The 26,265-nt window shown below is 38.9% G+C and overlaps 2 protein-coding genes across 3 annotated transcripts; one reads left to right on the forward strand and one right to left on the reverse strand.

Annotated features, from left to right (window-relative positions):
* Positions 1 to 8: 8 nt before the first annotated feature.
* foxm1 (forkhead box M1) lies at positions 9 to 7,239 on the forward strand. 2 transcript variants are annotated; one of them, XM_053508197.1, is made up of 9 exons: positions 9 to 122; positions 1,302 to 1,724; positions 2,109 to 2,251; positions 3,275 to 3,469; positions 3,604 to 3,732; positions 3,850 to 3,909; positions 4,121 to 4,172; positions 4,682 to 4,866; positions 4,945 to 7,239. In XM_053508197.1, the coding sequence occupies exons 2-9, from the start codon at positions 1,316 to 1,318 to the stop codon at positions 5,623 to 5,625; spliced, it is 1,854 nt and encodes a 617-aa protein (XP_053364172.1). In that variant the 5' UTR covers positions 9 to 122; positions 1,302 to 1,315; the 3' UTR covers positions 5,626 to 7,239. The 2 variants fall into 2 exon arrangements, with proteins under 2 accessions (XP_053364172.1, XP_053364171.1); XM_053508196.1 differs by lacking the exon at positions 9 to 122 and adding an exon at positions 567 to 605.
* A 3,793-nt stretch (positions 7,240 to 11,032) lies between these two features.
* Positions 11,033 to 25,427, reverse strand: LOC128534282 (cystine/glutamate transporter-like). Its single transcript, XM_053508655.1, has 12 exons — positions 25,196 to 25,427; positions 20,536 to 20,662; positions 19,952 to 20,067; positions 19,459 to 19,584; positions 19,267 to 19,366; positions 16,601 to 16,645; positions 16,390 to 16,513; positions 16,174 to 16,277; positions 15,976 to 16,072; positions 13,553 to 13,702; positions 13,286 to 13,463; positions 11,033 to 11,225 (listed from the first exon to the last, which is right to left on the reverse strand). Exons 1-12 carry the CDS (start codon positions 25,401 to 25,403, stop codon positions 11,161 to 11,163), a joined length of 1,440 nt encoding a protein of 479 aa, XP_053364630.1. The 5' UTR covers positions 25,404 to 25,427; the 3' UTR covers positions 11,033 to 11,160.
* Positions 25,428 to 26,265: the final 838 nt, after the last annotated feature.

Consider the following 26,265-nt stretch of genomic DNA (forward strand, 5'->3'; position numbering starts at 1 on the left):
CCTGGGTGAAGAAGACGGAAGTGGCGAGTTTCACCTTCTCGGTTTTACGAAGTTACGATTTCATAACATCATTAAAAAAAAAGGACGCGTGATAAACTGATGAGAACGGATGTAATATGAAGGTTTGCTTGCATTCATTTTAACGACTTTGCTTGGTTAGGAATAAATGTTTTTTTTTGACTCCAGTCGGCATTTGTATTATCAATGAGCTCGGGTCCTTTGTGTTAGCATTGCATGCACAGGGATAGCTAGGGCGCAGTGTGGCATGATGAAATGAAACTCTTCAACGCAGATATGTCTTATAGATTAACCAGTAGTTAATTACATGCGAAATTATCGTCTGATCTAATGTGGATGAATGATGTACAGTTTATGGTAAGAAGGCGCACTGCCGCGATGCTGGCTGCTTGGATAATCCATGACGTCATGTCAGTTTATTGATATACATTTCAGTTTTTTTTTAATTCGCACATTAGCTCATATGATCAGTTGTAACGGTATTAGGTTCCAGATGTAAAACGTTATTAAAACTGTTTTCATTCAAAACATCTGTACGTTAAGAGGAATAATAGACATAACTCTCAATCGAGGTCAAAATCCACAAGGTATGTGATAAATAAAAGGAAATATTAATGATATATTTATGTATGAGAACTTTTTACTTATATTTCATCTGACACTGGGGTTAGTTAACATCAAAAGCACAACAGTTGGACCAAACAGCCAATAAGAAAAGGTTTTGTCTGTACATTGGTCAGAACTCGCTTTTTCAGTAATATCTTTACGTTTCATACGTTGGAGGAACCCAAACCAGTGTCAGAAAGAAAAAATGTCTGTATTGTCTGGCATAAAACTGTCTGGACAGAATTTAATGAGACTTTGGTAGTCCTTAGATATTCACCTGAAGTTAAACCTGCACCATAATTAAAATCAGGATGTTGAGTGGAAGTGAATTTGTAAGTAGTTATGTGTCAGATTATAAACTGCTCATGCACCAGACTGTGGGCGCGTCAACTCTTAAGTCAACCGCTGGACAGAATTTAATTTAACCTTTTTTTTTTTTTCTTTTTTTTTTTAAAGTACTTGGATATCTGCTTGACGATCACCCTGCAGTAAAAGTGAAAAATAAATAAATAAATAAAAGTGATATGAACCGTCATCTGCCGGATTTAATAATCAACTTTAACATAAGCTACTTGCTGAATGTAAACAAACATCTGTGCCTATAGATATTATTTAGAAAAGCTAAATTGGATATTTTTACTGGGATTAGTTTATATTTTTATTTTTATGTTTTCCAGAAATCCGATCTGCTATGAACAGGACGATGGAGAGTCCCCGGAGACCGATCATCCTCAAGAGGAGGAAACTCCCGTTTCAGAGAAACGAATCTGAAGGGCCACAGAGCAAAGCACGGAGCACGACGCCCTCCGGAGCACGGTCCTTCCCTGATGGCATTTGCCTTATGGATCACCCGACGATGCCGGACACGCAGGTGGTGGTCATACCAAAAAGCGCTGATCTTCAGAGCGTCATCGACGTCTTGACCGTCAAGGGGAAGGAACACGGCGCGCAGGGACCGACTAAGTTCATCTTGCTGAGCGGAAGCAATGGATCCGAGGCTGGGGTCAAAGCCCTCGGTGATGCCACGTCAAAGAGCAACAACAACCTCGCACCTGAAGCGTGTGCAACTGGAGATGCCAAACCTCTCCTGATAAGCAGACGTATGTATTTGGTTATAAATCATATACTGTATGATTATAATGGCAGCAGGGTGTGTTAGCCCTGTCGAACTGCCCCTCCAGGGTCCGGCTTCGATTCCCACCTCGGGGTCTGTGTGCGAGTAGTTTGCATGTTCTCCCCATGCTTGGTGGGTTTCCTCCAACTACTCAGGTTTCTTCCCACAGCTCATGGACATGCACACTAGGCTAACTGGTGTTCCTAAATTGCCTGTAGCGTGTGAATGTTAACCTGAGGTTCTAACACGGTCATAAAAATAGGAATAAATACAATGATGATCATTAGCTTCCACGGCCTCAAGTTGGACTACAGATGTTCCTGGAAGGATGGATGATTTATAATATCACTTTTCTTTCTGTAATTGGCAGTGAAGAATGAATCAGACTGCAGTCTACTAGACGACAGCCTGACGAACATCCAGTGGCTGGGGAAGATGGACGCAGAAGTCGCTAGTACTGAGAAAGAAATGAAAGAATCCAATAAAGAGAACTTACCTTGCGATGTACAGGAGGTATAGTGCATGTATTGTTTTTGCTCTGCACAGTCTTTATAGGTCATTGCATTTTTTTTCCTGCACCTGCTGCAAATGCTGCTCATGAATCTTTTTATCATTCCACCAGAGGTCTAGAATTGGAATACAGTGCACTTCCTTTACATACACTTTAAATAACTGCCATTTAATCGCTTTTTGCTACGAGTAATTTTGCATCAGCAACATCAAAGCTTTTTAGATGCCTCCAAGCACATTTGACTTAAATTTTCTACATAAAGAAAAATTATATAGTCTTGGCACCATATTTTATGTAGTACGAAAGTTGTTATATGCAGGACTGTTTGTTCATCATGTCTGCATTATTATGTACAAAACCGTTCACTATACCTTAAGTATAAATGAATAAATAACTAAGTAATGTTACAGAAGAATATTTACATGCCTGTAAAGAAAGCAACATATTACATGACGGACCAGTTTGCACATGTAAGCGCAAAAAAATAGGCTTCTGGATATTGCATGAAAGAAGAAAGGAGCGAGTGTGACTCAGTTATGCGAAGAACTCTGGCATGTTTCTTAGCACGCTCAGTAAAACCTACTAGCTTTTTTATTCAAAATAAAACACTACTGATTATTTTCAGCAAAAAGAGACCATGTTTATTTTACGACTCTTTGATGTTCTTTGTAGACGTTTCTTTTATGTAGAAATGTTTTCAAAACATCTTTGCTCCTCGTACTTTTGCCCAGTATTGTAGAAGAGGAAAACAGCTAGTGGGTTTTACTGAGTGTGCTGGAGAATATTTGTTCTGGTAACTTCTGGTGTCACATTTGCTGCTTTCTTTTTTTCTTGCAAAACCCAGGATCCTACATTAGACTGAGATATTTTTCTGTAATGTTGTTTATACATTTTTCAGAGATGTTTAGAAATTGTGAATGGTTTTGAGATACCAGTACAGACATGATAGGCATACATAACAACATGAACAGTGCAAAAGACTTTTGCACAGCACTGTATATTAAGTCTCTGTTTGTCTCCTTTAGGCGCAGCAGCCAGAGGAAGACGTGAGTGCAGCAGGTAAAGGTCCTTTGTCAGAAAGACCTCCTTACTCCTATATGGCGATGATCCAGTTCGCCATTAACAGCAAGAAAAACAAGATGATGACCCTGAAGGAAATCTATAACTGGATAGAGGATCATTTCCCCTACTTCCGAGATGTAGCTAAACCAGGTTGGAAGGTAATGAACTGATTGTGTCTTTTACGGTGTTTTCCACCCAGCATGTTTATCAAGGCAAAAATCACGCAGTGTGTTCATGCCTTTGATTAACGTACGCATTACATGCATTTTCTTTTTTTCTTTTCTTTTATTAGAATTCCATTCGGCACAATCTCTCCTTGCACGACATGTTCGTCCGAGAAAGCACCCCGGACGGAAAGATCTCCTTCTGGACCATTAAACCTGAGGCAAACCGCTGCCTCACTTTAGACCAGGTGTATAAGGTAAGTACTGTATATCCAACGCAATCCAATCTTCTCCATGTTTCAAACTACTCTTAGGGATTATCTTCATTTTCTCACCGATGTGGCGACACTTTTTGTTTCCCCACCCTGCTACAGCCTGCGATCGATCCAGCGGCTCCTTCTTGCCCACAAACCGTGCAAGTCTGTTACCAACAAGTAAGACATTTTTCTTAAAAATAAAAAAATCTCTCCCTTTGTCGATATTCCTCCATCTCACACTGCAGTCAGACAGGAAATGACACACAGTTCACCAAAATCCCACTTTATTCCAGTGGTTGAAGGATTAAGGCAGGAAGAGCGCATGATTGTGTCTATTTGATTGGGAAACTGACATTTTATTTATTTATTTTATTTTTTATCTCTGTAGCAGCAGAAGCGAGTTGTTCCTGAACCTAAGAAAGCTACACCTTGCACTACAGGTAGGTAAACGTACAGCACGGATAACAACAACGGCTCTCGTACAATACGGGTTTGATGGTAAAAATAAAAGAAAAGTCATTCTGGAAATGGCACAGTGGCTTAGTGGTTAACAATGTCGCCTCGCACCTCCCGGGTCCAGGTTCGATTCCCGTCTCTGTGTGTATGGAGTTTGCATGTTCTCCCCATGCTTGCTGGGTTTCCTCAGGGTACTCTGGTTTCCTTCCACAGTCCAAAGACATGCAAATAAGGCTAATTGGGGTTCCCAAATTGTCTGTCGTGTGTGAGTGTGTGTGTGTGTGATGGATTAACGCCTTGTCCCCGGGGTGTACTCCGCCTCGTGAGTACCTAAGTTTTCTTGGATAGGCTCTAGTGGTGGTAGTATAGACGATGAGTGAGTGAGAGTTAACTGCAATATTAAACTATTAAATGTATCATTTATTATTCAGGCTATTCAGATCGCAATTCCGGAGAGACTCATTTACTTCTTTTTTTTTTTTTTTGTCCTCAGAAAGGAAAATGAAGCCTCTGCTGCCCCGCACAGACTCGTACCTGGTGCCCATTCAGCTTCCCTTGACTTCCTCGCTCTTTTTGTCCTCCTCGGCAGCGCTCCCTCTGTCTACCCCTCAGCAGACACCCACTCTCTCTAATCCAGTCCCCAAGGTACCAAGCAAGAGGCCTTGCATAGCTCCCAAGGTAAATTCTGCTCATATACTGTATTCATAAACCCAAAACAAACCGTAACTTATCCGCATTTCTACAATTTTTTTTAAGATCCCGAAGAGCGACTCCAGCTCCGTCCTGATGTCTCCCCAGGTCCCTGAGGTGAAGGAAGAGCGCGTGTGCGTACCCGTCAGCGCCGAACCCCGCAGCAGCAAACGCAAGGAGCTGAGCAGCTCGCGTCGTAAGCAGCGTCTCGTCACGCCGTCCACCGAGGAGCCCGTCCTGGTCTTCCCAGAGAGCTCTTTCTCCGACTCCGGCGTCGCCCTGGACCTCACCGCCTTGCAGGAAATGGAACTAGAACCTCTGCGTGACCCTCAGCTGGAGAACGAAACCTTTAAAACACCGATCAAAGGGAGCCACCCGGCGTCCTCGACCCCCAGCAAGGCTCTGGAGCCGTGGAGGATCACGCCACTGGGTAAAGGGAGCCGCAGCGTGCTGGATTTCAGCCCGATCCGTACGCCGCAGCGGAACGAGAGCAGCGCTCTTAGTCTCACCAGCACACCTTTCAAAGAGCTGCAGCTTTTCAGTTCCCCCCGTGAGCTCCTCACCTCCTGTTCCCGCGAGCTGCAGACGGGCTCCGCGAACCGCTCGCTCACCGAGGGCCTCGTGCTGGACACCATGAACGACAGCCTAAGTAAAATCTTAGTAGACATCAGCTTCTCCTGTCTGGACGATGACGACCTGGGCATGGCCAACCTCAGCTGGTCGCAGTTTATTCCTGACCTGAAATAATATATTTTTTTAATTCTTTTTTTTTTCCTCAACAATCCAAGCTGCTTGCACGCTTCTTCACTGCCTCAGTATTTCTTTAGCTTGCTTGTTTGCTAATACATGTAACTGTTTTATCCTACTTTGGTTTTGTTAATCCTTATGCACATTGTCTATTTGTAAGCTCTTTATTGAAACCTTTTAGGATTAAAGAGCCATGCTTCAGTACGATCATCACGACCCTCCCACCTGATCCGCGCTGACTCGGATGCGAGAACCACATCTCGGTTCCTAACATTAAAAATACACGTACACACTCCTTCATAAGCTGCTCGCAATGATTTTCACTGCCTTTGCTTCTTCCACATGTGTACGTATCCTTTTTTTTTCCTCTTACTGCTTTATTTTTTTTTCTGTGTGTGTGTAACTTCCTGTTTGTTTACTGTATGTGTCAAGTTAGAGTGTATTTATCACTCCGGTTCTGAAAGATGACAGGAGTGACGATTGAGAAACTGTTGAAGGAATGTATTTAGGAATTGACCGATTTTGCACAATTTGTAATATATATCTATATATATATAAATGTGTGTATATGTATGTGTATTTAGGTATTTTCTTTTTTTTTTTTAAATGTGTAAATGAGTACATAGATTTAATGGACTCCCAACTTAGACACTACTACTGCTGCTGCACGCAACATGCTTTAATGCAACGCATTGACGGCAAGACAAGACCTGCAATTCAAGCTAATGGTTCAATTTATTTGTGGGGGAAAAAACCACAAACAATGCAAATCCTATTAATTAATAGTAAGTAGCAGAGACCTGAGATTTCTATTTATAATCATATAACTTTAACAATTTTGTATTGCCAGCAGCTTACTACTGTATTCATAATGCAGGAGTGATCTTCCTTAGGGCTGGATGATGCGAAGTAAAATCGGTTCACACTAAGACACACTGCCGTAGAAGACTGATATGGGGCATGTTGAATTTTCTTCTAATGTGCACCAAGAAATCTGGACACATGGTCAAACCTAGACTATGGATTCATGTTAAAGCTTGAATGAACAGTCATTATTATTATTATTGATATTATCGAATTATAGCGATTCTGTTGGATAGTTTAAAAACAGCTTTTGCATTTTTTTTATGATTATCCAGCCTTTCATAGAATTCATATTAGGATATGGTGTCAAGGATCATCTTTGACATTCCTATAGTAATAATAAATAATAATAAATAATAATAACACGCTTCTACTCATTATCCAGCCCTGGTCTCTCGCATGCATTGGCTTTCTATTGAAATTTTTTGTCTGATTGTTGTAATCACAGTCTGTGTATATTGTTTTTAAAAAAATGCATATAAAAAAAAAAAGCCTGTTTTTTGTTGTTTTTTTTTTCCCTTAAAATTTTGCCTAAGAACACAGCCATGAATAAAGACTGGTACAAAAACATAATGCTGGAGCAACGTCTCCCAACCATCCAAGAACAGTTTGGTGATGAACAAAGCCTTTTCCAGCATGATGGAGCACCTTGCTATAAAGCAAAAGTGATAACTGCTGAACAAGTTTCGTGAGACGCATTCGCACACAATAAGAGAAGCCTGCATTTTTACTCTAACTTATTGACTAATCCTCCGGATATCATGTTTACATACAGTACAAATAAATATTAAATTTATTTTCTATTATGTATTATATATTATACTTGCCGAAGTACTGTCACGTTTCCTCGTCCGCCATCTTGAAAATGAATGGTGATATTCAACATGCACGCAGTAATATGTTGTGGTAAATCTTGTGCTCGGCCTTGGAAACGCAATCTATCAATCATGCAGTAAAAGATTCCTCGTCCCCCATTTTGAAAATACGTGTGTAGTATGAAATGAAATTAGTATTTTATTATTTTTTTAAATGAGTGAGTATTAGGGAATAAACCCATAGTATTTTGACCAGTTGAATGACAAATATATGTGCCACGTTTGGCCTAGATCCCTCAAAGCATGGAACAGCCTATGGAGAACATATATACATACATACAATACATAGCCACGTTGACTTTTATATATATAGATAATAAATTAATATTTAGATTACAAATAATATTAAATTTTATGCAAATAAAGCCCTATATGCGATTTTTCTCTTTCTGCTCTACGGTGTACAGCGATATCAAAATACAGTGGAACCTTGGATTACGAGCATAATTCGTTCCGGCGGCGGGCTCATATTCCAAAACACTCGTAAATCAAATTTCTCATTAGAAATAATGTAAACTCGAATTATTTGTTTCACAGCCCAAAAAATAAATACATAAACAAATTAACACAAAATATAAAGTAAAAATTAAATAAACTAACCTGCACTTTACCTTTAAAAAAAGTAAAGAGTAAATGTGTGTGTGTGTGTGTGAATCTAAAGTAGCTTCTCTCTCCCCCTTCTCTTCTTACACAGTTACCCTTCCTCCACTCTTTTCACACACGCGCGCACACAACAGAAACTGAAAGTTTTATCTGAAAAATAAACAAAAAATCTCTCTAATGACACTCGATTGAGCAACACACTAAAGGAATTACTATACTGTATCATACTATACTGTACTATTACTGTATCATCTTTTAACCACTTTACCTTTGGAAAGACAGAGCAGTGTTTATGTGTAGAGCAGAGAGAAAGAGTGTGTATCTGTAAAGGCGAAAGTAAGAGTGATCTGTGTGTTCAATGACGCATGCGCACACAGACACAAAGAGCAGGCTGAGTGCGCTGTACACACACGCATACAGACACAAAATAAACTATGTTCAGGCTTAGTTGTGATCACGTGACGCTTGGCGTCAAAACAAAAATCTCATGCGTGATGCATGATACTCGGTACTCGTAAACCAAGACTTGTTCGTTTTCCAAGTCAAAATTTATTCAAAATCTTTGCTCTTCTTGCGGAACACTCACAAACTGCGTTACTCACAATCTGAGGTTTCACTCTACTTTTACTCCAACGCAGCCTCCATTCGTAGTGAAGGATAAAAATTTTAAAAAATGCACACAGGAAAAAAACTCGACACTGCAAATATTGACTCCTTGCATAAACGTAATGTAATTGTCAGTAAAAGCCTTTGACACATATGACATGCTTGTAATTATAAATACATAAAATAATGAATTTAAACATTTAAATAAATTAATAAAAAAAAATACATCTCTGTACATCTTGTAAATTAATCGAATCATTTATTCATAAGTTATAAACGTTTTAATACTTTATATATTTTATAATGGTATCAGTTTTTGTTTCAATAAATATTTTATAATTAATGTCTGTAGCGTGAAATTTCCACAGCAGCAGCGACAGGTATCCGAGGTGCTTATGTTACTATGGTAACGCATGGAGGAAGTGATGTTGAACGGTGATGATCATTATACTGTCCTACTCCGTCTTCTAAACTGTCCAACAGCAGGCTGTTTACAAACCGCTGCTACTATACCATTCAGGGAAAATGAAGTGACAGGTCCGTCTACACTGCAAACTTCCGTTTACACTGAGAATCATGTACTATGTGTTGATGTGTGCGCACTGTGCACAGAGTCTGTGTGTGTCTGCACGCATTTCATATGTAGTTGTTTGAGCAGTTAGTGGTATATATGTATGTGTGACTGTTTCATATACATATGTATACACAAGTGTTTTAAGCCCTATAGGGCACCTCATAGTAACACACACACTGTTGAATACATTTTCTACCACAGATCTAAAAACACTGAAGCAGCAGCAAACTTTGTGCACATTGATATTTTTGTTATTCTCTAAACATTTGGCCATGGCTCTACAATTAACTTATTTCTTCATATAGACATATACACAAATTCAAAAGCTCTCACCAATTAATTTTTTTTATTTGTGATTTGTGTAAGACTTTGCTCATATCCAGCTTGATAACATAAATGTCACATCAATATAAATCACACAGATACAGTAAATGGATATTAAGGTAAAAAAAAAAAAAAAAAATCGCTTTTATACAGGCCCACACATTCAGAGACACACAACCTGTACAGATATACACAGTTTAAGAGATATTATGCAATGTATTTTTTTTATTGCTAATCTATTTTTTAATAGTGTAAAGTTAAAATACAGATGTACAATATAAATTTAATTCAGTTATTTATTTTTTTGAAAATATATCGATATTCAAAAAGTAAATATTTAAGTTTACAGAACTACTTAAGAAATAATTAAGGAAATAAGTAATGTAAACTTTACATAAACTGAAAGCCCATAATGTACGTGTGTAACGGTGATACCATTTTGACAAGCCTTTTTCCTCCTTTTTTAAGCATACAGCTGTCACTATCAGTTTGTTATAGATGAAATAGCATTTCCTATCACAAAAATAAAAGAAAAACTCCAAAGACTATATGCACCACTGCTACGTTTTTGAGTCTCAGTCGGTTTGTGATGGAATTCCTCTTCACTTAATGCCAATTAAATTCACACTACTGTCACAGATAAATGCCTAGTGATTGCTGCTACTGATATGCAGACCACAGTTCAGACAGGCTCTACAGGTACTTTGTTGAAGGTCAGGTTACTCGCTCTTCTAATGAGTATTAGGGGATGAAACCATAGCAGTATTTTGACCAGTGTTCTAACAAATATATGAACCACGTTTGGCTTAGAAACCTCAAAGCATACAACAGCCTGTGAGGAACATACATACATAGCCACGTTGACGTGTATATATATATATATATATATATATATATATATATATACACACTTTATATACACTAACGTTCAAAAGTTTGGGGTCACTTGCAAATTTCTTTGTTTTGGTTTAGTGATTTATGTTCTACATTCTACAACAATACTGGGGATTTCAAAACTATTAAATAACATACTGTATGGAATTAGGTAATTCAGTTATTTGTTACTTTAAGACACAGACGTCAGCCTTTCTGTAATGGTTCTTGCAAGAAAAGAATTGTCATGTGCATTTGCAAAATCCGTCAAGCAACATAATGAAACTGAATCTCATGTAGTCCATCCCAGGAGGGCGAGACCAAAACCTACCTGTGCCACAGACAAGAAGTTCATTTAGAGTTATCAGCCTGGAAAATGACCAATTAACAGCACCTCAGATTAGAGGCGTTATGTCTTTACAGAGCATAAGTAGCAGATACATCTCACCATTAACTGTTCAAAGCAGATTAATGCATTTTTTGCACGCCTTCAGCATTCCTTTACAATATAGAAAGAAAGATAAATCAAGAAACATAATGGAGTTAGAAAGTGACGCCAAACTTTTGAACGGTAGTGTATATATCTCTATACTGTATATATATATATATATATATATATATATATAATACATCTATATTTATAATATATATTACAAATAATATAACATTTCATACACATAAAGCCCTGTTTACTGTTTCTCTATTATTAGTCTTAACATTCGTTCACATTTTGTTAAAAATCCATTAGTGTGGTGCTGTTAATGGAGATCATTAGCCAAAGTGTGCACTGCCAATCAGTCTAATGGCTGTGCTCATTCAGTAGGTCTGAACTTCCTGCTGTACCACCTCCAACAAGATCTGAAGTTGCGTAGTGCAGTAATCTGAAAGTAAACAGAGCAAAAGAAGAAACACACATCACCAAATACTAGGGATGTAACGGTGTCAAAACTTCACGGTACGGTAATACCTCGGTATGAATGGCACGGTACGGTATTTATTGAATCATTTACAGGAAAAACAAAACTAAGGAAGAGACTCGAGAAAAAGTGCGAAAAGTGTTTATTAAACAGTATACATGACCACTGAACATATCAATGGCATACAAATTAGTCATCTAAACTTTGAAACGGGAACTTCAATTTTTCAATTTGAATAACAAAAAAATATTGAACCATGTAAAAAAATAAAGTTTCATATTAGTATTCTTGAAAACTCAGAAAAAAATTTAAATAGCAGCCTACTTATTGCAGCTGGCCCATGTGCTGAATGAGTATTTAAGAACACCTCATTCACTCACTATTCAGACAGAGACAGGGTTTTTTTTTTTCCTTTTTTCATTCTTTTCAGAGAAAAACCGAAATGACTCGATAAAACGATAGGTCTTCTGAGAAAAGTTTGCTCGGGCAAATGGAGTGACCGGGAAGTAGCGGGAACTACAATTCCCATCAGCCCAAGTGTGGCTATCATCCTTTGCTACAGATCCAGCAAAGCGGAAATAGCGGGTGCTGCTATTAGCGGTGAAGGAAAAGAGATGGAAAGAGTAATTAATCATTACGAAGTACAGAGTTTTAAATCGGATGTGCGCATTACTGGATCTGTAGCGACAACAGACCGCAAAGAATGATGGCCACGCCTGGGCTGATGGAAATTGTAGTTCCCGCTACCTCCCCGTTCGCTGCATTCACCTGAGCAAACTTTTCTCAGAAGACCTATCGAGTTTTATTGAGTCATGCGACCACGGTATTATCGAAAAAATTTGTTATTGCGGTACGACGTTGTTTACAATACCGTTACATCCCTACCAAATACTAATTTAAAAGGCAAAAATAATAGTAAAATATTATCAACAGTATAAGAGAAAAAGTCAATGTTTTTAAAAATGGACACAAATTCCCAATATGTAAGCATGGTTCGATTCCTGCTTCAGGTCTGAGTGCATGGAATTTGCATGTTTTCCCCGTGCTTGGTGGGTTTCCTCTGGGTACTCCGGTTTCCTCCCACATCCCAAAGGCATGCACATTGGGCTAATCTGTGTTCCCAAATTGCCTGTAGTGTGTGAATGAGTGTGTGTATGTGTGTGTGCTCTGGGATAGAATGGCACCCTATCAGGGTGTATCCCACCTTGTGCCCTAAGTCTCCTGAAACAACCTGCCCACAGATATACACCAATCAGCCATAACATTGAAACCACCTGCCTAATAGTGTGTAGTTCCCCTTGTGCTGCCAAAACAGCTCTGAGACATCAAGTAGACTCTACGAGACGTTTAAAGGTGTGCTGTGAAATCTGGCACCGTGCCATTAATAACAGATCCTTCAAGTCCTGTAAGATGAAGTGAAGATGCCACACATCAAACCTGTCTGTCCATCACATCCAACATATTCTTCATCAGATTGTGAACTGGAGAAATTGGGGGCCAAATCAACACATCAACTTTTTGTCATGCCCCTTAACCTTAATCCCTTCCTTAACAGTGGTTGCAGTCTGCTGTGTTATCTTGCTTACAGTGGCCATTGCCAATGGGGAAACCTTGTTTCCATGAAGACGTGTACTTTGGTCACCTGCAGTGTTTAGCTGGTTGGTATTTGTCAAAGTAATATCCACATTAATGTTAGGATCCATGGTTTCCAAGAACATTAATCAGAACATCACCCTTTCTTTATTGGCTTGTCTTTTTCTCACAGTGCATCCTGGTGCCAGCTCTTTCCAAGCTAAGCCATGCACACACCTGGCTGTTTGGGTGACCCTTTTGCCAGTTCCCTGGTTGTCATTCAGCTCATTATACTTTACCATTTTTCCTGCTTTCAACACATCAACTTCCATATCTGCCTACCATGACATGCATGCTTACTCGAAATGAATGAATGTGTGTGTTTGGACAGGAGTCATTACCAGCAACAATGTATTGACATTTGGACCTGAGAAAGGGAAAGTGTAACTCACCAAAGACTTTTCTCAAACGCGTTGGTACATAAGAGTGCTTTACAGTCAGGTAGTAAACTGGGATCCCAGTGAACGTAACAGCTAAACTGCAGCCAGTGTTCCATGGGTCTGAATACAGAGACAGGCCCACGATAAAGAAACACACCACGGTGAAGGTCACAGGAACAGCCAGATGAACCTAGGCTCAAATAAAAAAAGGAAGATAAGTAATAAATTAAAAGATTTCCCTTTTGTCTTGTTTGGTAGCGTTTTTCCTCTTTTGCAAACCTTAAAAGTTCTTGGATGATCTGGAAATCGGTAGCGATGGATGAGGAGCCCCAGTGTTACAAGGGCGATGAAAAGCCAGCGCGAGAAGGAGGCGAAGTTGATCAATTGATATATTTCCCCTCCTGCCAACATGATAACCATGGGAGGAGCCTGGAACCATAACAACTGAGATAGTCACTTATAAATAAGAGCAATTGAAACAAATTTAACAATATTTTTTGTGGTTTCTTTCGGGAACAGCTCAGAGAAAAGGACCTTTATGGCAGATAATCCTTTTACTCTTAGATTAATAATGAAAATATAAAATTAAAGTGAGAACAGGAACTAACTTGTTTCCAAGCATTTATCCTTCATTGCAGGGGCACTATCCCTATCTCGGGTAATTTAGGGTGCAAGGTAGGGTTAAATCACACACACATTCAGTCATACTCTACGGGGCAATTTTAAAACACCAATTAGCCCACACCAATGGTTCTCAAATTTATTCCTGGATGACCACTGCATTGTTAAGTATTTTTTTAAGAAAAGTGTTTTTTCAATTAAGAAAAGCCTGCTAATTCCTTAATTAATGAAATCAGGTGTGCTGGGAGTTGAGGAAGCACATTAATATGCAGGGATGTCAGAGAGAACCATCGGCCCTCAACACACGTCTTTGGACTGTGCGAGGAGACTGGAGTACCCGGAGGAGATCCATCATGCACAGGGAGAACATGCAAACTATACACACAGACTGGAGGTAAGATTCAAACCCCCAACCCAAAAGGTGCTATAATCACTAAGCCACAGTGCCACTAAGCCATGTGTGATATTCTTTCTCACGTTATCTCTCATCCCCTTCACACATCACTTACTCACTTGGACACTAGAAGGGGGAATTATGTTAAAATGCTCTTCGACAACTACAGCTCAGCATTTAATACGATAATTCCCTCCACACTCACCACCAAGCTGGAGCACCTGGGACTCAGCTCATCTCTGTGCCAGTGGATCTGTAAATTCCTAACTGGCAGACCACAGGCAGAGAAGATGGGCGGACATGTCTCAGCCTTCATCACTCTCAGCACTGGAGCCCCCCAGGGTTGTGTTCTGAGCCCCCTGCTGTACTCTTTGTACACATATGACTGTGTGGCCACTACCAGCTCCACCACCATCATTAAGTTTGCTGACGACACCGTCGTGGTGGGCCTGATCTCCGATAACAACGAGACGGCCTACCTGAAGGAAATTAGGAATCTGGAGAACTGGTGCCAGAGGAACAACCTCCTGCAAAACGTCAGTAAGACAAAGGAGCTGATAGTGGACTTCAGCACTAAGCGGGAGAGAAACTACCAGACCCTCCATCATCACTGAGAAGAGTCCAGTGGAGAGAGTGGACAGCTTCAAATACCTCGGTGTTTACATCACACAGGACCTGTCATGGTCCTGTCACATCAACACCGTGGTGAAAAAGGCCCGGCAGCATCTCTACCACCTCAGATGCCAGAGAGACTTCAGACTGCCCTACAAGGTGCTTAGGAACTTTTACTCCTGCACCATAGAGAGCGTCCTGATGGGAAACCTCACAACCTGGTTCAGGAACAGCACCATGCAGATCAGACGAGGTTTTTTTATTACCATTCATATCTAACTTCATTCCACACAAAAATGCCATAAATCTATATCTACTTTGTACAGCTGTTTTTTTACTGGTATATATTTCCTCATATATTTTCTATATTGTGTATTTTTGTTGTAGAGTTATTTTATTTTAATTTCATATTTTATTTTATTTTTTCTTAGTTAAATTTACCTTTTATTTCATTTTTCATATTTAATTCCTTATCATAGTCTTTTATTTTAAGGCTACGAGCAGTTGTCTAAGCATTTTAATGCATATCGTACTGTGTATGACTGTGTATGTGACAAATCAAATTTGAATTTGAAATTTGAATTACTTTAAAAGTTTGTTCGCTCACCGGCCTCTCTTTTTGTTTTCTCTCGTTAAGATTATAAGACATATATCTTTTCCCATGTTGGAAAATGTAAAACATTATATCTGATTGGTACAAGGGCGCTGGTGGCTTAATGGTAGGTGTTTCGCCTGCCATGTGGAAGGCCCGGGTTCGATTCCCAGCCAGTGCCCAAACCCCAGCCACTGGATGCAGTGCCGGTCTCAAGCCCAGATAAAATAGGAGGGCTGCGTTAGGAAGGGCATCCGGTGTAAAACCTGTGCCAAGTTGTAGTGCGGACTGAGTATTCCGCTGTGGCGACCCCTTGCCGGGAGCAGCCAACAACCTATCTGACTGGTACAAACAATGAACTGGCAAGGTCTTTTAAAAATGTCAAAAAAAACCTACATTATGTCAGCAATCAGAAAACAAGTTGCTACTATGAAAGTGATAATGCATTAGAATTACAGCCAATAATACCTTACAGTACATTACCATAAATAATACAGCAGGCATTGGTGTATTTCTTCGGATGTGTATCATAGAAAACAGAGCTGGCCATTGTCCCTCCCGGGCTGCCACAAACAACATCCTACACACAAATACATTGTGTAATTACAACTTATACTATACAACTTTAACTATATATATATAGGGTGTAATATTCATGTGGATGTCTACCAAATTTTATACCTAGGTGTTGAAAAGATGCCACTATTCATGGTTCCAAAACAGGACATGGCCACCAGTAAGGGCACCATTGATGCCATTCTGGGCAGGACTTTGCTGGCGAAAGTCTGTGACAGCCAAAGGGGGGGAAAAAAACAGAAAAAAACAATACAGATTAATTTGACTATTTTATTTATGCACTTCTTGACATTTTTAATATGGAAATTTCATAACACTGACCACTGCTACGGCATCGGATATCAGCAGCTCGTCTCCAGTCATTACGGTATAATATGCCACGTTCACCACCAGGTATAATATACTAACTGTAATCATGGACAAAATGATGGCCAGTGGAATGTTTCTGACAAATACAAGGAAGAAGTGTAATTACAAAATGTACAAATCAACATGGCAATGTAGTCAGATTCTCCCAATTCTATATACATACCTTTTTGGATTGATAACCTCCTCTGTCACAAAGTTTAATACAAACCTGAAAGCAAAAACAGCAATGTGTACGGTATTGTGCAAAAGTCATAGGCACTAGATTTTTATTACAAATATGCTTGTACTGTATATCATTATTATGTATAAAATCATTAATTATTTCCAAACATACCTTAAAAAATAATAAATAAATAACATTACAGAGGATTATTTGCATGCCTGTAAAGAAAGCAACATATTACACGACAGACCAGATAGCAGATAAAAAAAAAACCTAATAAATAAATAAAATAATATAGGCTCCTGTGTTTTGCATTAAAAAGAAGCAAGTGTAACAAAGTTATCAGAAAATCCCAAATTCTCCAGAGCACTCAGTAACTTACAGTACTGTGCAAAAATCTTGGGTACATACAAAAAAAATGCCTTAAGCAAAAATGCCTTTGAAAACATTTCTACATTAAAGAAACTTCTATAAAGAGCACTACATCCATCCATCAATCTAGAAACCTCTGAGGTTCAACAAGGGACTGTGGAGGCCAGTGTTGACCATTGTATCCATTCCCATTTTTACGACCTTGGTATGACCCCCTGTCAACATCACAGACTACGGGCAATTTTGCACTGTCAGTGAAGAGAACATGGAAGAACATGCAAACTACTGTATATGACCCGAGGCAGGAATCAATCCCGGACCCTGAAGGTGCAAAGCGACAGTGATAACATAAAGAGCACTGATGAGTAAGAAAAGGTGAGAATACAGTCAGTAGTTGGCGTTAAAACAGTTTGCATTAAAATTATTAGTAGTTTTGGATACTGATTTGTGTAGCTGTTAGTTTTACTGAGTGTGCTGGAGAATATGAGTTCTTCTGGTAACTTTGTCACACTTGCTCCTTTTTATTTTCATGCAAAATCCTTTTTTTTTTGTTTTCATGTAAAAACCAGTTTGTCATGTAATACGCTGCTTCTTTATAGGCATGCAAATATTTATATACATATATGGTGCCTAAAACTTTTGCACAGTGCTGTATAAGCTGTATATGCTGTAAAAACTAAGCATTAAGCAGCAAGGTAGAAACAAAAATTACAGAATATACACACTAATTTTATATATATATATATATATATATATATATACACACACACACACACACACACACACATATAGTGGATGTATAGGATGTCTGCAGGATTTTAAAAATTTATTTTCAAATTATGGTGGAAAATAAGTATTTGGTCACCTACAAACAATTAAGATTTCTGGCTCTCACAGACCTGTAACAACTTCTTTAAGAGACTCCTCTGTCCTCTGCTCGTTACCTGTATTAATGGCATCAGTTTGAACTCGTTATCAGTATAAAAGACACCTGTCCACAACCTCAAACAGTCACACTCCAAACTCCACTATCGCCAAGACCAAAGAGCTGTCAAAGGACACCAGAAACAAAATTGTAGATCTGCACCAGGATGGGAAGACTGAATCTGCAATAGGTAAACAGCTTGGTGTGAAAAAAATTAACTGTGGGAGAAATTATTAGAAAATGGAAGACATACAAGAACACTGATAATCTCCCTCGATCTGGGGCTCCATGCAAGATCTCACGCCGTGGGGTCAAAATGATTCACAAGATCTGTGAGCAAAAATCCGAGAACCACACGGGGGGACCTAGTGAATGACCTGCAGAGAGCTGGGAGCAAAGTAACAAAGGCTACCATCCAGGGACTCAAATCCTGCAGTGCCAGACGTGCCCCCCTGCTTAAGCCAGTACATGTCCAGGCCTATCTGAAGTTTGCTAGAGAGCATTTGGATGATTCAGAAGAGGATTGGGAGAATGTCATATGGTTAGATGAAACCAAAATAGGACTTCGTGTTTGGAGGAGAAAGAATGCTAAGTTGCTTCCAAAGAACAGCATACCTACTGTGAAGCATGGGGGTGGAAACATCATGCTTTAGGCTGTTTTTTCTGCAAAAGGACCAGGATGACTGATCCGTGTAAAGGTGAGAATAAATGGGGCCATGTATCATAAGATTTTGAGTGAAAACCTCCTTTCATCAGCAAGGGCATTGAAGATGAAAAGTGGCTGGGTCTTTCAGCATGACAATGATCCCAAAGACACCGCCTGGGCAATGAAGGAGTGGCTTCGTAAGGTCCTGGAGTGGCCTAGCCAGTCCCCAGATCTCAACCCCATAGAAAATTTTTGGAGGGAGTTGAAAGTCTGTGTTGCCCAGCGACAGCCCCAAAACATCACTGTTGCTGGTATTTTGGCCCATTCCTCCATGCAGATCTCCTCTAGAAAAGTGTGTGAAAACCTTGTAAAGACTTACAAAAAACATTTGACCTCTTTCATTGGTAACTAAGGGTATATAACAAAGTATTGAGATGAATTTTTTTATTGACCAAATACTTATTTTCCAGCATAATTTGCAAATAACTTCTTTAAAAATACTACACTGTGATTTTCTGGATTTTTTTTTCTTATTTTGTCTCTTATAGTTTAAGTATACCTATGATGAAAATTACAGGCCTCTCTCATCTTTTTAAAAGGGAGAACTTGCACAATTGGTGGCTGACTAAATATTTTTTTGTCCCAGTGTGTGTGTGTGTGTATACTGTATGTATATATATGTATATTTTTACAGTATGTTTCGAAAGAAAAGTTATCTCTCACCATCCAGAGAAGGCATAAAGGCCTGAGTAGAAAGCTAAAGGCAGCTTGGACAATGTGAGCGTCTCAGAATTAAATGCATTCTCAAAATTTTCAGTTCGCCCTGCAGAGAGAGTTAAAGGCAAGTTTGAAAGTAAACCTTTTGCTCGCTACAGGCGGATCACACAATTCTAATAATAATAAATCCTAATCTACCTTTGGCCAGGGCTGTAATTCCTGGGACGATGATCAGAACCAGAGCAAAGAGTTTAATGATCAAGAGAAGAATCTGTGTACGAGAGGACAGCGATACACTCCAGCAGTTCACCGCCACCAGAAATGCTGAAACAGCAGAAAGGTATTTTCAAAAAAGGTTCAAGATATAAACCATACATGCAATTATTGTACTGGTTATTATGGGTAAGATGGGTTTTATTTTGTTCAGGAGTGAGATGTCTTAAGAACACAATCTGACATTGTGAGGATGCACCATGGGTGGGACCCTTGTCCATCATACATTACCTACTAAGGGGCAATTGAGTTTAGCCAATCTGCCTGCCAGCATGTTATTGGGAGGTTAGAGGGAAGCAGAGGAAACTGAAGGAGTGAACACAGATAGGAGGAACCGTGCAGCAGCAAAATGACACATTGGACCACCGTGCTATTCATTTAGACATTGCCGAAGTTAATTAAAAAAAAGGATACTTACTCAGTCCCAGAAAACTAGTCAGTTTAATTAGTGGTATAGGAGCTGGGCATGGCGTGAAAAAGGGTTTTATGACATAATGTCCAAAAGCCAGTGAAATGTACGCGGTGACTGCAGGTCTGCAAAGAGATGAGCAACACAACCACGCTTAGCCCTTACTACCAACAGAAAAGCTTACCAAAGCAGAGCAGACAGACCGAGCAACTCACCTCTTCTACTACACAACTTTAAAAACTTTTAGTTCAGGAGAGGAAGACAGAGAAGTGTCCGTCCAGAGACGAATCACAAGATGTTGGGTTGAGTTAGCGGGAGAGGGGGAAGGAGAGAGAGAGAGAGAGAGAGAGAATGAGAAGGTGAGCGTGGAAGGAAGATACAGTAGCAGCAGGGAAGATTTAACACATTAATACCAGATCTATGAGGAAGAGAGCAAGAGAGTAGAAATAACTCCTTTTTATATAAAATTATTCTAACAGTATATACAGTATATACACACTATGTATGTCTGTGTGCGTGTGGGTGTATGTGTGTACATACAAATATATAATTATTATAATTTCTAAAAAAGTGTGATGTAGACTCAAGCTGACCTGATGAAAACGTACTCGGACCAAAGCCTCAGGAATGCAGGAAGTGGCCCAAGGGTCTCAAGTAAATATGTGTAATGGCCGCCAGACTTTTTGAAACTCGTACCCAACTCAGCATAACACAAAGCACCTGAATTCAATGAGACACAAGACAAAAGAGATTACACACATAAACACATCATCAGCCTAGGGAAGTCTTCAAACTGCTTGTCAATCATCATGTTTGCATTTTCTGGACATAATAAGGGAATGATGCACCTACCCTTAAAATTATGCAGCTCTTCCCTGATTAAGTCTTTGCTGTAATTCATTTACTCACTCATTCTTTATACCGTATATTCTATACAGGGTTGCAGGGAGCCTGAATACGTGGTGGGCGACACCATGGATGGGGTACCAATTCATCTCAGGGCACACAAGCACACATATTACAAGCTATTTGGAAACACCAATTAGCCCAATCACAATGTCTTTGGACTTTGGGAGGAAACCGAAGTACCTGAAAAAAACCCCAGCATAAAAAAAAAAAAAATATATATATATATATATATATATAATAAGTCCAAGCCCTAATAAAACGGGAGGGTTACGTCAGGAAGGGCACTGAGTGTAAAACCAGTGCCAAGCTTGTGCGTGGATCGGATAGTCCACTGTGGCGACCTTGCCGGGGACAGCCGTCTTTATGACAGCTAACGACCTCAAACAGGTGCTACTAATTTAGAATCATAAGCAGAGCGTAGCTGGACTATTTAAATGCAAAATAACAGGTCTTTGAGGGTCAGAAATCTGGCTGATAAGCAAGGAATCAAATACTTATTAGACGCAGTAATTCACAAATAAATTGCTAAAAAATCATACAATGTGATTTCCGGATTTTTCATTTTTTTTTAAGAGAACTTGCAGAATCACAGGGTGATCAAATACTTATTGACCTCACTGTACGGTATATACAGTGGCATGCGAAAGTTTGGGCACCTCTGGTCAAAATTCCTGTTAAAGTGAACAGTTGAGCAAGTGGAAGATGAAATGATTTTATTAAACATAAAACAATCTTTTGCAATATTTTAAGCAATATCAATGTTGTGTTTTTGGTTTCCTACAATTTTAGAGTTAAAAAGGAAAAGGACCACTCTGCAAACGAATGGGAACCAAAAGAGACTTGAGCTCTCAGAAAACTTTGACCAAGGTATTAGACCTGAATTAGACCTTAGCCTGTTATGACTTGTTCAGTCATTGTGAGGAAAGGCCAGGTGATGTAAATTTCAAAGCTTTCTGAATGTCCGGACTCCTCTAACCTTGTCCCATCAATCAGAAACCATAGGTTCCTCTAAGCAGTTGCCTAGCTCTCTGGAAATGAAAATCATTGACGCCCACAAAGCAGAGCAGGAGGTCTTTCAGGTACCGATTTTCCTCAGTTTAAATTGTAATTAAGAAATGGCACTTAAGAAGAACAGTGAAGGTCAAGATAAGGACTGGAAGACCATGAAAAATATCAGATAACTGCTCATAGGATTGCTAGAAAAGCTAGTCAGAACCCCTATAGGAAGACTTCATTGGCCTTCCTACTTTGGAATTCATCCAAGAGTCCTGAGAAGGAAACCTCTCCTGCGTCCTCTTCACAAAATTCGGCATCTGAATTTTGCAAAAGAACATTTACACAAGCCTGATGCATTTCCTGATGCAAATCCTGTGGTTAAATAGAACTTTTTGTCTGCAATAAGCAAAGGTATGCACCCGGACAAAAGTCTTGTTGTCTATCCAAGTTTAGTTTAAACAACAAATATTAACTTGACATCTAGTTGATCATTTTGAATCAGAAGTGGCTTAAGAACTGGTGCACAAACCCTATCCTGCTTCCCTCAGTTATAAAATTTCCCTGTAGCCCTCACCTCAGTAGTGATGAAGTGCTTTGAATGGCTGGTCAGAGCCTTCATCATCTCCTCACTACCTGACACACTGGATCCACTACAGTTTCCTTACCGTTCAAACCGCTCTACAGATGACTCTCTTTCAGCACTGGAGCCCCCCATGGTTGTGTTCTGATCCCCCTGCTGTATACGCACGACTGTTTAGCCTCTACCAACTCCACCACCATTAGCACGTTTGCTGACGACACTGTCGTGGTGGGCCTGATTACTGACAATGATGAGACGGCCTACCTGGAGGAGATTGGAAATCTGGAGAACTGGTGCCAGAGGAACAATTTCCTTCTTAATGTCAGAAAGACAAAGGAGTTGATACTGAACTTTAGTACAAAGCAGGAGGGGAACCACCAGACCCCCGTCATCAACAAGAGCCCAGTAGAGAGTGTGGACAGATACCTCAGTGTCCACATCACACAGGACCTGTCATGAACCTGTCACATCAACATCATGATGAAAAAGGCCCACAGCGTCTCTTCCACCTCAGACGCTTGAGAGACTTCAGACTGCCCTCCAGGGTGCTCAGGAATTACTCCATAGAGAGCATCCTGATGGAAAACATCACGACCTGGTTCGGAAACAGCATCATGCAGGACAGACGAGCTCTACAGAGGGTGGTGTGATCAGCTGAGCGCATCATCCGCACCGAGCTCCCTGACCTGCACTCGAGCTACAGCAAGAGGTTGACGACGCGTTTCCTCTATCTCCTCCTCCACTCGACAGTGAGAACATTGTGCTACCTCCGCTGCCTGGCCTTGAGGACGTCGTGCCCGCTCCTCAGCCCGACTCCGAGGACGTGGTGCCTGCTTCTCAGCCCGGCTCCGAGGACGTAGTGCCAGCACCTCACACCTTAAACTCCTCACAGGTTTTTTTTTTCTTATATTATTCATATATTATATATTTGTGCAGATATTTTATTTTTTCTTAGTAACATTCACTTTCTATTTTATTTTTCATATTTATTTCTAGTAATAGTCTTTTATTTTAAGGTCACGGGCAGTCTTCTAAGCATTTCACTGCATATCGTACTGTGTATGACTGACAAATAAAATTTTAATTTGAATTTGGTGACCAGTTGTTATGTAGCTCTGCTGCAGTTGAAAAAAGGCTTGCCCTGGACTGTCGAACCAACAAACAGTCCTCTTGAACAGTTAATGACTGGGTCTGCCTGACCTGCGCCTATCATGAACTCCACCAGTTTCTTCAAATATTTTTTTATCCTCTCCACTTGACGTTTAGATACATTAATGTACATTAATTAGATGTTTGCCACCTCAGCAGGAGACTTGGTCTTCAGGCTCTTAATTACAGTATTTTTCAAAGGTGACGCTTTAATCTGTGATTGGTTGAATCCTTTAAAAATGTGACAAGACATTTGTCTAAGCAAAGTCTGACCTTTCTGTCCGAATTAAATAATTAAAAATTACGGCATAAAAATAGGCATAATCTAGAGGCCTTTGCCTTTCATATAAGCCACATCTGATTTCAAATGATCAACTAGAAGTCAAGTTATTATTTGTTGTTCCTACAACTTGGATAGGCGACAAGATTTTGGTCAGCCTATGTTTGGAGAACAAAGGGCACAGAACTGAGAAAATGAGTCAAACTGTTAAGCATGGAGCTGAATAGATCATGTTTTTGTGCTGTATTGCAGCCAGGGGCATGAGGAACATTTCACGGGTAGACGGAAAAATGGATTCAATTAAATTCCAACAAAAAAAAAATCCTCAAAATCCACCTCTCTACCTCATGAAGCACAAGCTAAAGGGTTTGCCATGACCCTTACAGTCTTCTGACCTAAAAGCTGTGGATAGACCTCAAAAGAGCAGTGCATGCAGGATGGCCCAGGAATCTCATAGAACTGGAAAACTGTTATAAGGAAGAATGGACGAAAAATGCCTCAAACAAGAACTGAATGACCGTTACAAGGTGTGATACAAGCCAAAGGGGGTGCTACTAGGTACCTTTACGCATATCTCTATATATTAACTGTCAATATATTCAATTATTTATTGTTCTGATCTACTGGTAAATTGAAAAGATTTTATAAAAGTAATATTTCTCGTTGAAACACTAACTGATACTAACTAATAATTAACAGAAATTCAAAAATATATTCACAATATACAGAATAATATATTGTATTATACTGTATATATTAATAATATATGAATATATAACAATATATAAAAAAATACATGAGGAATTGTACATCCATATCCATATATTTATATTGTTAATTCATATTTCATATATTGAGAAATATATTTAAATGTATATCTTAATGTATGCAATTTTAATAATTAACAAGATACTTTATAATATGCTAAATTCAATATATGTAATAAATGCTAAATTAAATATATGTATTTCTTTATATATTTTTTTTTTACAATATGCATATATGTTAATGTAGTTTGAACAAAGTGGACTTTATAGGCATTAATCAGAGTAAAAATGTGTGCATAATCTTAAACATGCATAAAGTTTCAATAATGTTTCAATAAAACAATTATAACTATCATAGTTTCTCATAATTAGATGATAGATAGATAGATAGATAGATAGATAGATAGATAGATAGATAGATAAGAAACTAGATCAGTGAGAATGTAAGGAACAAAAATGGTGATACACCTAATTATTTAATAATTTGAAACATCTAGCTCTTCATGTTGTACATTTATATATACAGTAATGTACTACCAAACACCAAACTGGTTCAAGATTTTAAAGCATACCCAATGTAGAAAGGAGTCCACAGAGCAGCCAGACGATCAGAGAGAGTCCCACACTGCCCGTATTCATGTGCACTCCTTTGGGTGCGATGAAGATCCCACTGCCCACCATGGTGCCCATGATAAAGGAGACCGCGGACACCAGACTAATTCTGCGTCTCAGGTGAACCCCATCTTCCTTTATTTCATCCTCAGCTTTTTGGTTCGCCATCTCTGCTTCAGTTTCCCACACTACTAAAATTGTGCTCGTCAAAGAGAGAATAAAATACTCGTGGGGGAGGGCAGAGTAACATGCCAACAGCATTCCTCACACTGGAGGTGAACTTGTGATTGGGGGATAAAAGGAGGGCTGGGAATAGGGGTAGGGGTTCTGTGTGCACACAAATATTTATTTATTTGAGTGATTTTAGTGATTTTACCAACATTTTTAATCCTGTTTTTGGCACAATTTGAAAAGATTTTTTCTATGTGCACAGTTGTTTTTCATCTGGTAATCTTTGTGTCTCTGCTTTGCTGTTAATTAATGGAGTAAAACAAGGCACTTTTGTTTCTAAAGCCAGAGGGAGTGTGAAGTGTCACAGTAATTCGTATTCCTAGTGTACGGTACATGACTTTTAAAACCTCAGAATCACTGTTTTTTTATTATACTATTTTTTATACAGGTGTATTAAATAAAACAGAAATTATTGAATTATATATATATATATATATATATATACATATAAAATATGACCTATAAACCTAAAAAAATTCACTTGTTTCATTATTAGTTTCAATACGTTTAAAATGTTTTACTTTTGAATCTCAAAAAAAATATATATTACTTACTTTAAATTCTAATTTATCTCAAAATTGTATTTATTATTCATTTTATTTATTATTAGGTCAGACTAATCTCAAAGTCTCTCGGAAATCTAGGACTTAATTCAGTGTTTGATTTAAAATTGTCACTTATTACCTAATTTGTTTTTAAAATTACTTAATATACTATTATGACTTATGTAAAAATATTTACTTTCTTAGAGTTCTGTTTTTTTTTTATATAAAATTATATTTATTATCTCAGAATTTAA

The sequence above is a fragment of the Clarias gariepinus genome, chromosome 12, assembly GCF_024256425.1.
Source record: "Clarias gariepinus isolate MV-2021 ecotype Netherlands chromosome 12, CGAR_prim_01v2, whole genome shotgun sequence".
NCBI classification, from domain to species: Eukaryota; Metazoa; Chordata; class Actinopteri; order Siluriformes; family Clariidae; genus Clarias; species Clarias gariepinus.